Source organism: Neoarius graeffei, chromosome 12, assembly GCF_027579695.1.
Source record: "Neoarius graeffei isolate fNeoGra1 chromosome 12, fNeoGra1.pri, whole genome shotgun sequence".
NCBI classification, from domain to species: Eukaryota; Metazoa; Chordata; class Actinopteri; order Siluriformes; family Ariidae; genus Neoarius; species Neoarius graeffei.
This window is the reverse complement of record NC_083580.1, coordinates 4,378,907-4,393,519: the sequence shown is the minus strand read 5'-3', so window position 1 is coordinate 4,393,519 and position 14,613 is coordinate 4,378,907. Positions and strand designations below refer to the sequence as shown.

Sequence of the window (14,613 nt, the reverse complement as noted above, 5' to 3'; positions counted from 1 at the left end):
AGAGTTGATTATGAGCTTTTGCCATGATGTGTTTTCTGTCGTCCATGTTTCACGAAAATCGCTTCTTCTTTCTCGATTCTTCATTGATTTTTATTCTTTTTGGCAGGAAGGTAGGTCTGCCTGGGGTGCATATACAGTAGCTTCTACCCAAATTTGCATAATTGCAATTAATAATGAAGAGATGAAGTAATTAATCAATCCCTAATGAGCAGTTTCCACACATCACGTCTTCATCCTCAATTCTTCACCGATTTTGATTCTTTCTGGCATGAAGGTAGGGGGACCTAGGGTGCATAGAACTTCTACCTGGATTTTCTTAATTACAAGTATTAATGAAGTTATGGACTAATTAAGCCTTCAACAAAAATCGCTGCTTCTCGGTCAATTCCTCGCCGTTTTAGATTCTTTCTGGCCAGTAGGTCGGTATTCCTCGGGTGGATATCGCTTCCATATATAGCTTGTATATGGTGTCTATAGCTTCAACATTTATTGCGCACTTTAGATCGTTCCTTCTGGACTAGACGGAGCTGGAGTGAGCTACGCCGTCACTGACGGTCTTGTTTTCCTTTAACAGCACGTCTCGAAAGAATTCTTTTCCAGTAGTGAAATTTTTATTAATTAAGTTGAATGACGTGTCACTGGAGACTCCGCCCATAAACACGAAATGAACATCTCCTTACAGAATAACGACAGTTCTTCAAAGCCATTCCATATATGGAGCGTCTGGCATAGGACATCCCCGTGCATGTCGTTACTATAGAAACGAGATATTAGAATGAGCATGTATCGTATAAATGATGAAATACTATCAGTGATTTATCCCCTGCTCAGAAATCCACCATCGCATGCAGTCGTGCTGTGGGGTTTATTTGGATTTGCGTTGTTTGCGAGCAAAATCTCGTCAGTTCTCTGGACGACGTGGATGAGAGTGACTCCGCCGCAATAAATCCAGCAGCTTGAGTCGGAATTACGCCCACTTTGAGTTTTGATTCTGATTGTTCTTTATTCAATCCAACAGCTAGACGAGTTTCTCAGCGTGTGTGTGTGTGTGTGTGAGAGAGAGAGAGAGAGAGAGAGAGAAAAAAACCTCACCACCTACACACTTTTTCTCATTTTCCTTCAGCAGAGCAATTCTTCAAAGCAATATAACAAATGATTTGATAATTTTCCAGCCCCCGGTGGGATTTCTCTCCACTTTGGCGAGCTCGTGCTTCTTGCTCAGCGTTTTGGTGTGAGAAACCAAAAGGCCTCGTTTAGGCCTCGATTTCTCTCCAGGGACGGGCTTTTAGGTCGTACACAACGAGTGAACACACCGTTTACTGTATCGGTCGGAGAATAAATGGGACCATGTGCTTCGTACGACAAAAGAAGTTGTCAAGACATGAAAATCAGGCTGCTCTTAATCATACAGAGGAACAAAAATCCTCTCTCGGTCCTCCATTTTGTATTTCACTTTCGATTTTATTCACACACTTCTGTCGTTCTCTCGGTCCCTCTCTGTGTGTCTTCCCCTATTCCCTAACCGTGTGTGTGTGAGAGATAAATAATGAATGTGCGCATGGTGTGCTCGTGCTCCTCTCTGCTCCCTGTGTAGCTCCGGGTCAAATGGCTGCTGTTAGATCTGCTGCTCGAGATTCACCCAGTCATCAGCTCACTTTCACCTCCTCTTACTTTATATAAAAAAAAATATATATATATATATATATATATATATATATATATATATATATATTTTATATATATATATATATAAAATACACACAGAGGAGGAGGAGAGGAGTGCATCACACACCAGCAGCCATTTTAAAGTCTCCTGATTCAGGCCTTGGTGTTGCACAGGGCTCAGCTCTTCTCTTCTCTTTTTTCCCTTTTTTCTCATTTATCTGCTCTCTTCTCTTTTCATCTTGCTTCTTTTCTTTTTTTTCTTCTCTTCTTTCTTTTCTTCTTTTTCTTCTCTTTTTTTCCCTTCTCTTTTCATCTTGCTTCTCTTCTGTTTGCTTTGTTCTCTCTCTTCTCTCATCTTTTTCTCTTCCCTCTTTCTCTTCTATCTTCTCTTTTTTTCTCTTCTGTTCTTTTTTCTATTCTTTGCTTGGTCCTCTTCTTCTTTTTTATTCTATCTTTTCTTTTTTCTCTTTGTATCACCTAATCTCTCTCCTCTTGTCTTCTCCTTTTTTCTCTTCTCTCTCTTTTGTTTCTTTTTCTCCCTGTGTGGATGGATGGATGGATGGATAAACAGATCCCTCTTCCCAGCCTGAGTCGGGGGGTTGGTGTTGAGATTTCCCCACTGATTTGACCCCTGAGAGAGGGGGGGGGATGGAGGGATGGATGTGAATCAGATGGTGAAATCAGGCCTGAGGCAGGGTTCCTGTGACGATGTGATGGCTTTGGCACTGAGCGCTTCTGCAGTCTCTCCTCCTCTTCCCTGACTCTCTCCATTCACTCACAGCACCTGGACCAGAGCTAAATGGTGTGTGTGTGTGTGTGTGTGAGAGAGAGACGTCCCTGAACCTCAGCTGCTTCTGGACTGCAGTGTAATTCTGTAGGATGTTAAAGGTGGCGCTACTGAGCTCAGGATGGGTCGTGGGTTTCAGCCCTTTGTTTGGGAAAGCCACTTGTGTGTAGTGTCAGTGTGTTCTGTTCCCCTGTGGATGTGAGAGAAAGAAAGAGGATGGGGAGGTGGAGAGCGAGGATGAGGGAGGGAAGGGGAGGGGGATGAGGGAGGGAAGGGGAGGGGGATGAGGGAGGGAAGGGGAGGGGGATGAGGGAGGGAAGGGGAGGAGGATGAGGGAGGGGGAGAGCGAGGATGAGGATGAGGGCGTGTGTTAACGAGGCCCTGTGCAGGCACTGTGTCATGGTTGACACTGGAGTTTGACCTTGCAGCAATCCTGTACCCTGCTCCCAATTACCTGCCAACTGTGTGTGTGTGTGTGTGTGTGTGTGCACGCTTACACATCTAAAAAATTTTGTGTACACAACATTTTTAAATACATACAATTTTGGCAGAATTGTTTCTTTAAACGTTTGAAAGTGCATATTGAGAAGCTGCAGTGTGTGTGTGTGTGTGTGTGTGTGTGTGTGTAAAGAGCAGGAGGAGAGGGGAAACGTGCTCCTCTTTTAATATGTCAGTGGTCAATAGGGAGGTTAATTGAAACATAAAGGCGCTTGTTCACAGAGGCAGACATACATCTCTCACACACACACACACACACACACACACACACAGTAATGTGCACACTCGCACTTCATCAGATGTAATTGAAGGAATGATGTGGCTGTAAAGAACATTTTCAGACAAAAGAAAAGATCTCGATAGAGACCTGATTGTTTACTCACTTCGTGTGTGTGTGTGAAAGAGAGAGAGAGATGTTTGAAAATGATAAACTTGGTCTCTCTCTAGATCATTTTCTGTCTCTTTCTCACTCTTTTCTTTTTCTGTTTCTCTTACCTAGATCATTCTCTCTCTCTCAGCTTAGATCATTTCCCGTCATATCTGTCTGTCTCTCTTTCTCTCTCTCTTTTCAAGATCATTCTCTCTCTAAGCTTAGATCATTCTCTTTCTCTCTCACCTTAGATCATTTTCTCTCTCCCTCTCTCTCTAAGCTTAGATCATTTTCTGTCTTTTCTGTCTGTCTCGCTGTCTTTCCCAGATCATTCTTTCTCTCTCTCTCGAAGCTTAGATCATTTTCTGTCATTTCTGTCTCTCTCTTTTTCCCAGATCATTCTCTCTCTCTCTGTCTGTCTCTCTCTCTAACCCACATCATTCTTTCTCTCTACCCCTAGATCATTGTCTGTCTGTCTGTCTGTCTGTAACCCTAGATAATTTTCTGTCCATCTCTCTCTCTCTCTCTCTCTCTCTCTCTCTCTCTCCTCATTAATTAGCGCCAAGCCCTAGATTAGCCGTCCCTCACCTTTAAGCAGCATCGATTCATCTCGTCTCTTAATGAAAAGCGTATTTTAATTGGTAATTCCAGGATAAGGGCTAAACGATTCCGGTGAGTAAAAACGAATGTAATCATGAGAGCTCACAGGCTAATAAAGCGCCCAATAATGCAAAACAATAAGGCCTGATGAGGTCGTTAACGAGGCAACGAGCAAACGAGGAAGAATTAGTGACATTACGAGAGACGTTTGTCCTTTCTGATCAGGTCACGGAGACCGCCGCGGCTCATCACGAGTTCAGACGCAAACACAGAGGAAATGTCAGGTTAACTCTGACGCGTGTGTGTGTGTGTGTGTGTGGCAGCTGGAGCCGCTCCAGAGACAGCCCAGCCGACTCCACCCCCAGCCGAAGCCCCACCCACCGAACCCAAAGCTCCAGAGGAAGAGATGGACGTCACTGACGATGACATCACTGCAGGTAGGAGCATTTCTGCTGTGTTGTTGTGACGGTGTGAGGAATAAGATTTATGCTAATTGTGTTGGATTAGATTTGATTAGATTAGATTAGATTAGTCCAAAATGAGGCATCATTTACAACATGTTGAGTCCAGAAGTTTGTACCCCCCAAAGATTGCTGTGTGAAAAATCATAAAACCTTTTTCTTATTAGTGATAAGAAGCATCTGTGAAACTTTACATGCTAGATGTCTCTTATTGCTAAAAATTCACTGTGTAGTTAATTAGTTGTTAATGTTATTCGTGTAGTTATGCTGATTTATTTGCATATAATTGTGCAAAGTATTTCTTATGACATAAATTAGGGAAGCATCAGTATAGATCGTGGATAATGGTATCAGGTATCAGTGCGATATCGTACCTCATTTACTCATAAAAATGCGCTGATGTTAACATCCAGTACCCAGTGTATGTTGACGTACTAACGAACAGATGACGAAAACGATGACGTAATGCAGTGATCAGAGCATATTTCACAATTAATGACCAAAGACGTTAAAACGTAGAGGGACGGCATCTTCGTACAATACAACTAACCTGATAAAAACTTATGAAAGTGTAAAACTTAGCACAAGACATTTATTGCAAGCAGAAAATGCTAAAGGGTCTTTCCTAAAGGCAGTCTCCCATCCCAGTACTAACCAGGCCCTTAAGGCACATTGGGTGGCGTCAATCACTTCTGTAGCCCTCAGCCTCTTGCCAAGGTTACAGTGGGGGGCGGGTCCTCTGGTAACCGCGAGGGTTTGACTCCTCACTCGCATCTGAACTGTAGCGTGCCTTGCCAGACAGCAGTAGGTACCATTTTTACGATGGTCTTTGGTATGACCCGACCGCGAGTAGAGCTCGCGATCTCCCAGTCGAGAGGTGAACACGCTAACCATTAAGTCAGCTCGCGGTATAGCTGATACTGGGTGAGTGAAAGTAACAGCTCTTAGATAATTTGTTGTTCTTGATGATCAGCTCTTGATCTGTCTGCCGTCGAGGATCGAAGGATTAAAAACAAAACAGAAACCGCATATTCAAGTTCCAGTGTGCCTTTCCAAAATGAAGTACACTTTGAAGTACTCTTCCCTACTCCAGCTAGGTAACTCATAACGTAGCTAGCTGATACAATTCATTTAAAATGAACTAGCGAACATTATAAACAATGGAGTGAGGAGCATAAGTGCGTGAACACATGCTAGTTTGCTTTTCGTGGTTACAATACGTTTTATTCTACCCACATTCACTGGATATGAGCAATCGCATGCTCTGATTGGCTACTCTACTACTAGGATATCAGCTCATATACCATGTGTAGAAAAAAGCAAAATGGCGCAGCATGTTGCTGAACCAACCAAGGATGAAATAAAAACTGTACTCGAAAACAAAACTCAAAAAAAAAAAGCAGCAAAATATGGAATGAAAGTATTTGATGGTAAGAGCGTATCTTTTTTTTTTTTTCAAGAATTATTATTATCGCATTTTCCACAAATTGCTCCTGTCATTTCACCGGTTTGTTTACATTCTAAGCGGGAATTATTTTGTCAGACGTTTTGTATAAAGTTTTTATTTATCAAATTTGCAAAAAATAAAAAAATGCTCTGATTCTCAAAATCCAGTGAATGTGGACGGAATAAAACAGTTGTTCCACTTGGTGCTGCGCACCTCGTTGGCTATCAGCTCATGTACGACTCGATTTTGTGGAATAACTGTTAATTAGAGCTCATACTTGCCAACCCCCAGAGAATGAAAAGCAGTAGATCAGATCACGTGATGCAGTCAGGGCGTATGCCCCCTGGAAAATGTTGGAAAAAATGGTGCATTCTCCTGCATTCTGAGTGCCATATTTGAAGAAAATTGATCAGGAAATCGGACCGACGTACTGTACTTCGGAGAATGTTCCTTCTCACCTCGCTTTGATGCTGATGATCCGACGACCAGGTCGCCTTGAACTTGTTCTCATAATGAATCTTTTTTTCTTTGGAGTTTTCATTGTTTGCGATTACCAGAGTGCATTTGGTATTTGCACATACTGGCACGATTTGTTGTAACCTGAGCTCATTGCTGATTGGCCAGAATCAAAACGAGAACCAGTGGACCGGCGCGATAGGATAGAGCGATACAATTTAGATTCGTTATCATAATTGCGCCGTTCCATTGGCTCTCGGCTTCAGTAAATATGACTATTTGATGCTGGATACTTCTGTCCCTTGTACTGAAAACAGCTAAATCGAGATCAGAAGAGCAAATCCAACAGTGTTCACTGATTATATTGTAATGCGGTAGTTTTTAGAACTAAAAGCGGTAGGTGGGATTCACCTGTCAAAATCGGGAGACTACTGTGTGAATTGGTAGAGTTGGCAAATATGTAGAAAAAAAAACCACAGTACGATCGCAATGCATTGCTAGCATAAATGCTAATCTTGCTTAGCTGTGTACTGTGTTTGTTATTGTAATATGTTGTGTAATTGTTTACTGGACAGAACATGTTGAGTGTGAGGATCCTAGAGATGGCAATAAAGACGTGAGCACAGCGTCTTTTCATTTGTTGAAAGGAGTGATGGATTGTGGGTATTATCACGTTACTATGGAAAATGTCTCCAAGGCAAAGTTGTTTTAAACAAGTATGACAGTGTATGAACAAAAAGCGACATTTTGGCCACATGGGAGGGGAAGGACAATCGTGTGTGTGCGTGTGTGTGTGTGTTTGAGATAATAGCCTTGTTAGCTGTAAAACGTGTGAAATTCCTCAGATAGCAACGCCATTTCTTTAGCCTGAGGGGGTTAAGGAAGGCAGGGAACACACACACACACACACACACACACACACGTTCATGGGTGGAGAGAAAATGTGCAAAAAATGGAGGGTTTGAAGGTGAAATGTGAGAGAATGGGAGGAAGACGTCGTCCTAATGACCTCCCATGGCATCCAGATGACCATCATTACCTCAGCATGACACACACACACACACACACACACACACACACACACACACAAACTGACCTTTTCAAGTAGGAAAAACGATTTCAGTCGCTAACATGCTAACCTGACGATTTCTGAGAGGGTTTTGAACTAATTTTCATGAATATTAATAATCATTTAATATTTAATCTTTGCTAATGCTAGCATACTAGCTAATATCTGCTAACCTGACAGGATTTCTGAGAGTCGTATTGATAAATTTTCATATTTTTCACTGCTAATGGTGGCTAATATTGAGTGCTAACCTGCCAGGGTTTCTGAGAGGATTTTTATCTAATTTTCATCAATATTAATAATAATTTAATATTTAATCTTTGCTAACGTTGGCATACTAGCTACTATCTGTTAACCTGACGAGTTTTCAGAGAGGCTTTTGAACCCTTTTTTTTTTTCCCTTTTTTGAAGAAATATTCATAAACTTCAGCGCTAATGCTAGCTAGAAGAAACACTAGCTAATATTCACCAGCCTAACAGTATTTCTGAGACATTTTGATAGTCATTTTCATAAATGTTCATAATTTTCACTGAACTAGCTTATTAGCTAATGAGTGCTGACATGACAGCATTTCTGAGAGGATTTTGGAGTCAGATTGATGAATGTTCATATTTTTCATGGCTAATGCTAGCATATTAGCAAAATAGCATTAACCTGACAGCATTTCAGAGTATTGTGAAGTCATTTTCATAAATGTTTATAAACCTCAGCGCTAATGCTAGCATAGTAGCTAATATTCACTAATCTTACAGGATTTCTAAGAGGAATTTTAAATTAATGTTTATAAATGTTCATAATCCTGTTTGACAATGCTAACTTGCTAACCTGGCACTTTTTCTGAGTGGATTTTAAAATGCTCTTCACAAATGGTCCTTATCTTTGTTGCTACGGTAATACCAGCCTACTAGCTAAGATGAGCTAACCTGACAGGATTTTTGAGAGGATTTAGTCATTTTTATAACTGTTCATAATCTTCACTGCTAATGCTAGCACACTAGCTACTCATAAATGTTAGTATGACAGGATTTCTGAGAGGATTTTAAGGTAATCTTCATCACTAATAATAATATTCACTGTTATAATAACTAATATTTATTAATCTGACAGGATTTTTGAGATTTTATAAATGTTCATTATCTTCACTGCTAATGCTAGCATACTAGCTACTAATAAATGCTTGTATGACAGGATTTCTGAGAGGATTTTAAGCTAAACTTCATAAATATTAATAATATTCACTGTTAACACTAGTATAGTAACTAATATTTATTAATCTGACAGGATTTTTGAGATTTTATAAATGTTCATTATCTTCACTGCTAATGCTAGCATACTAGCTACTAATAAATGCTTGTATGACAGGATTTCTGAGAGGATTTTAAGCTAAACTTCATAAATATTAATAATATTCACTGTTAACACTAGTATAGTAACTAATATTTATTAACCTGCCAGGATTTTTGAGATGATTATCAATTAATTTTCATGGACGTTCATATTTTTCCACTGCTAATGCTAGTCAACTAGCTAATATTTGCTGTCCTAATACACTGTCGTGATAGGATTTTGAAGTAATGTTCATAAATATTCATATTCGTCAGTTTTAATGCTAATCCACTAGCTAATATTGACTGCAGTGAGCTCGTCGCTCATTTTACATCATGGTTGTCCAGCGCTCTGTGCTTTAACGCTTGGCGTGATGTTCCGAGCGATGTTGCTCGGTGGTGTCGCGGCGGCTGTGCGGGCGGTTTGGGACACACCAGCGCTCTGCGTGGCGGAGCTTCTCTGCTCGCTTTGTGGATCCATGGCCTGATGTTCTGAGCGATGTTGCTGACGGCATCGCGGCGGCGGTGCTGGAGATGTGGGACTTGTTTTCGTGCGCCTTTTGGTGGGACTGTGGCTGCTACACCACGGGAATTACATCCTGACCCCTACTTGGTGGACTTTTTACTTTTTATTTTTTATATATTTTTTCTTATTATATTTTTATTTATTTATTTTTTCTTTCTTTCTTTGTCTACTATTGTAAAGTGTCCTTGGGTTTCTTGAAAGGCGCTATATAAATTTAACTTATTATTATTATTATTATTATTATTTGCTATCCTGACAGGATTACAGGGAATTATGACGTAATTTCCATAAATATTTGTACATTTCAGTGCTAATGCTAGCATACTAGCTAATATTCGCTAACCTGACAGGATTAATGGGAGGGTTTTTAGACACAGAGACACATATAAAGATTGTGTGTGTGTGTGTGTGTGTGTGTGTGTGTTTATAGCTGTGCACTGCTAGTGTCTCTCTATTGGCAGAATAAACGGTTATAACTGTGAAAATAATGACAGCTCCCTCCTCCTAGTGCTACTCTGATAGCCTGTGGTTCCGCTTCGTGTCACCATTGCTCATTTGTGTGTGTGTGTGTGTGTGTGTGTAGGCGTGAAGAGGTGCGAGGTGATCCACGCTGGTACAACTTTGTCACACCGTGTGTCACCTTCAGCTATGATTGATACTAAATCCACCATGCAGGGCCACTGCTTGTGTGTGAACAGTTCATAGGGACACCACACACACACACAGGGCCCAAAGGCACACCCGTGTATCTGCTTGATTGCTGTTTCATAGACAGGCCGTGTGCTTTTGTCCCACATCGGTCTCAAACACACCGGTGTGTATCAACTCCACAAAAGTGAAGAAAACAAGCTCTGCCAAAATCTTTTCCATAAATATATCCGCAAATTTGTACACGCATTACCATATTGTCTTAAGTATGGAGCTTCGCTGCACACAGGGAACGCTGCGATAACGTCTACATGATCACGTTCATGTAAATGGTACGTTCAAGATCACCGTTTGGAACGACTTCATTCCGAATGTAAGAAATGTGTGCGTAGGTTATGAGCTCATGTATGCAGAAGAGGGCAGATATCCATTACTCAGAGTGTGTTATGTTTTCCTCGGATACAGCATACGCAGCTGTTTGAAAATATCTGATTGGCTGGCTGAGTTCACGTGTCTCAGAAAATGCAGCCCTGCTTGTTTGCTAGTTGTTGTATGATGGAGGAGTGGGAAGTGTTCGAGATCAAATCGGGGTTAAAAAAAACGAAATGGTAATGGTACAGATTTCAGCCTGATTTTGCAAATCGCACATCTTTTTATTATTTTTTGTTATACCCCCGGTCCAAAGGAGGGAGGTTATACTGATTTACCTCTGTCCGTCCGTATCACCGTATTTCTGTCCGTCCAAAACACGCTTTTTCTCAGCAAACACAAATCATAGCCACTTGGTACTCGGTACCAAACTTCAGCTTGGGGTTCTATACCATGTATACCGTTTTTAGGTCTGTCACGTATCAACTTCCTGTTTACCGACTGAATGTATTTACGAAACACACAGGGTGGATTTACAAAATTTTCATAACATTTTTTTTTCAGCAACTACAAATCACAACTGCTTGATATTTGGTACCAAACTTTAGCTTGGGGTTCTATACCATGTATACCATTTTCAGATCTGTCACACATCAATTTCCTGTTCACCGACTGAATGTATTTACAAAACATAACGTGGATTTACAAAATTTTCATAACGTTTTTCTCGGCAACTACAAATCACAATTTCTTAATATTTGGTCCAGAGCTTCAGTTTGGGGTTCTATACCGTGTATACCGGTTTCATGTCTGTCGCACATCGACTTCCTGTTTACCGATTGAATGTATTTGCGAAACATATAGCGTGGATTTTGACGCTATTTCAAGAAGCAAAATGCTATTTCAGAATGAGGTTACTAGCTTGCTATTTGAAATCCCTGGGGAGAACACTGCTCTTTACTTACTAGTTTCTGGGTTAATTATTTGTTGAAGTCAACATTCGTAATAAGTGTCCTATTCCTTCGATTGCGTGCGTTCTGATATAAGCGAGAGCGGGGGATACGTAAGTGAGCAGTAGCTCACAGTTGATCTTGTTTGATTTGTAAGTTAAAGTGACACAGGTCGATGTGCTGGATCAGGAATCATTTGGTCCACTCCCCTTTCTGACTTGTTTGAGCTGATACCCTTCCCCATAGCTGGTATGCATCATCTTGTTTCAGTACATTTTATTTCCTAATGTGGGGCGTCCTTACCACGTGTTTGTCTGTTTACAAACTGTTCGCTCAGCAGCCAGTTCGGAAAAGTCACGAGGTCATGTGCAGGTCAGAGGTCACAACTGTGGAGCCCCAGCAAACATGGTGGATCACCCAGATCGAATTCCTAAATCGAGCCAAAAAATCCAACGATTTTAAGGAAGTATCTGACATTGTCGGAGGCAAAACACGCCAGAAAAGAGAGGGGAAAAAACACGACAGACAAGCTGAGTAAATATTTCTGTGAGCCTGAAGGCTCTCGAGTGCTTGATTCTGTGTCAGAGGCTGCCGGTTCCACCATGTTTGTTGCAACTTCGCTCATTATAATGAGGATAAACTTCAGCCATTTCCGTACCCAAGTGTAAACATTAGCGCGCGGCTTGTTCTCCTTTACAGGCATGAGGCAGCGGGCAATACAGCATGTGATTCAAGTACCTCGGGGTTATTCTAGCTCCACAGGGTACTATTCATCTTTTTAATACATCGACCTGTGTCACTTTAACAATTTGTGGTCTTAGAAGGCGTAATGCGACCAAATTTGCAATCGGCACCCATTTAGTGCCCTTGTGACCAAAGATGGCTGATGGCTCGGAGTCTGAGCGCTGTTACGACACTCGTCGAAAGCCCACCAGTAGCAGGACGGCATACAATGATGCAAAACTTATCGGACCGCTACAAATACGGTCGTACAAATACACTGGCGAAACATGAACAAAACATGCTGATGCAAAGGAAAATATCCTTATTAGCTCCTTATACAAGCGCGCTTTGAGGAGTGATTGTGTTAATGTGAGCTTGTATAATGGCGTAAGCAGAACGTAGTCGTTTTCTTTAATTGTTCCAAAGTCTTTTTTTTTTTTTTACATAATCTGTCTCAGAGAAGACACGTTATCACGCCGTCTGTTACAGAACTCGTAAAGATCTTGTACAGCATGACAAAATAATCTTAAACAACTAAAGCTAAAAATCACATGGTGTAAAAAAAAAAAAACGAGCTAGTTGTTTCAGCTCGTCGACTACAACGCTGTATTTGAGGGAAGATTTGAGGAATCTAATCTCCGAGACTCCAGACGGTGTTTAGACCACTTCATTCCTTCATTGTTGTGGATGAGCTGAGCTCAGCCGATTTGCACCATCCTCATCCTCGCCTCTCCTCCCTCTGTGCCCTGTTAGCGTTTAGCTCGATGAGTTTTGGGTGCTCTTCGCTTGTCCCTTTTGACTTTTAATCCTGTTAAGAGCAGCTGTTGGCTCCTGGACGCAAAGACCACAGGAAATTGCTGCTCAGGCGTTTTTTGTAATAGTGCTGATGGCATTAGTAGATTAGCACCAGCGATCCTGACAATGACTGTTTCTCAGCATGCATCTGAGGTGTTGCTTGTGTTCTCGTCGACGCACTTGATGCCATCTTTTACCACCTGAGTTCAACTCTAATGCTGATTGAGTATTTTTTGGATGAGGAGCCTGATGCAGAAGGATTTGTGTTTGGTGCACTGCAAAAAATGGTATCTTGGCAAGTGAAAATAGTTGAAACAATCCAGCATTTCCGATTAGAAGAATACAAGACACCAATTCTGAGATTATTAAACCTCGTTCTAGATTGCAAGCAATTTATTCTAAGATGTCTTATCAAGTAAAATTATCTGTCCATGCAGCAAGATCATTTCACTAGTATTAAGTAATTTTCTCCTCAAATTCAGTTTTCGATTTTTTGCAGCGTGAGTGAAATATTAGAGCTGGATCTTTAGGGCCCTTAAAATTCAATGGCATTTTGACTCAAGTTGCGATTTGAACTGATTCATGATGCATCTACATTCTGTACAGCATACAGTTAGATGGATGAGGATCTAGTATAAGCCTAAGAGGTTTCTTTCCTCCCCCAGCATGTAGTTTTTTTTTTTTTTTAATCGTTGTCATTATTTTTGTCTCTTTTTTTTTTTTTTTTTAATATGTGGAAAAAACCAAACATTCATTCACTTTTTATTAAAAAAAAGACACCATGGTATCCATGATATTTCAGAAAAGCATATTGTGACATAATTTATCATGATATCGACATTTTATTCTATCCAAATTCACTGGATATGAGCAATCGCGCGCTCTGATTGTCTGCTCTACTAGGATATCAGCTCATATATCGTGAGTAGAGAAAAACTCTCTAGCAGAGCACATCAAGTCAGATATATCACTTTATCAAGGATTTAAAAGAAACAGAAATAGCTAAATAAAAGAATATAGTTGTATCCCCCCCCCATATCTCCTGTTCCACACTCCAGCCCAGTTGGTGGCAGTAATGCACCTTTTAAGTTGGTTTGTTAACCGGCAAAAAAAAGAAGAAAAGAAAATGGTGAAATGTTTTTGCTGAACCAACCGAAGAGGAAATAAAAACTTTACTTGCAAACAAAACCCCCAAAAAATACAAAAAAAAGGCAACAAAATATGGAATGAAAATGTTTGATGGTAGGAACATTTTTTTTTTTTTCAAGAATTGTTATTATTATTGCATTTTTCACAAATTGCTCCTGTCATTTTGCCGGTTTGTTTACATTCTAAGCTGAAATGATTATGTCGGACGTTTTGTGTAAAGTTTTTATTTATTGAATTTGCAAAAAATAAAAATGCTTTGTTTCTCAAAATCCAGTGAATGTGGAGAGAATAAAAGTTATTCCACTCAATCTCGTCGTACATGGATTATAGATAACTCGGTGCTACGTGCCTTGTCGGCTATCAGCTCATGTACGACTCGATTTCGTGGAATAACTGTTATCATTGTGCTCAGCTACACGTTGTTAATTGACTCATTATTTCAGCTCATTATGTTTGAAATTATTGTTGTTTAAGAACCAAGCATATGCACCTGACTGTTTTGAGATCTCTCTCTCTGTGTGTGTGTGTGTGTGTGTGTGTGTGTGTGTGTGTGTGTGTGTGAATGAGAGAGAGCCCAATAGCTCATTGCGTGTCTGTTTCAGGCGTCTGGGCCCCGCAGCTTTAATGCAGCGAGAATAAATGGAGAAACACCTCGTCAATAGGTGAAAAATGAGAGTTCAGAAATGATGAATTGTCAGGCCTGTCTATGCTATTGACCGGCAGCAGCCAACAGACGGGAACTGAACAGAGAGACAGAACAGAGAGAGAAGGAAA

General features: G+C 40.7%; 1 protein-coding gene across 2 annotated transcripts in view; it reads left to right on the top strand.

The window, feature by feature from the left end:
* LOC132895138 (WD repeat-containing protein 7) overlaps positions 1 to 14,613 on the top strand; it is a 217,294-nt gene that overhangs the window by 100,273 nt on the left and 102,408 nt on the right. For both annotated transcript variants that reach the window (XM_060935381.1, XM_060935380.1), the window contains one exon: positions 4,244 to 4,357. In XM_060935381.1, the coding sequence (XP_060791364.1) occupies positions 4,244 to 4,357 (114 nt within the window). The remainder of the gene's footprint in view (positions 1 to 4,243; positions 4,358 to 14,613) is intronic.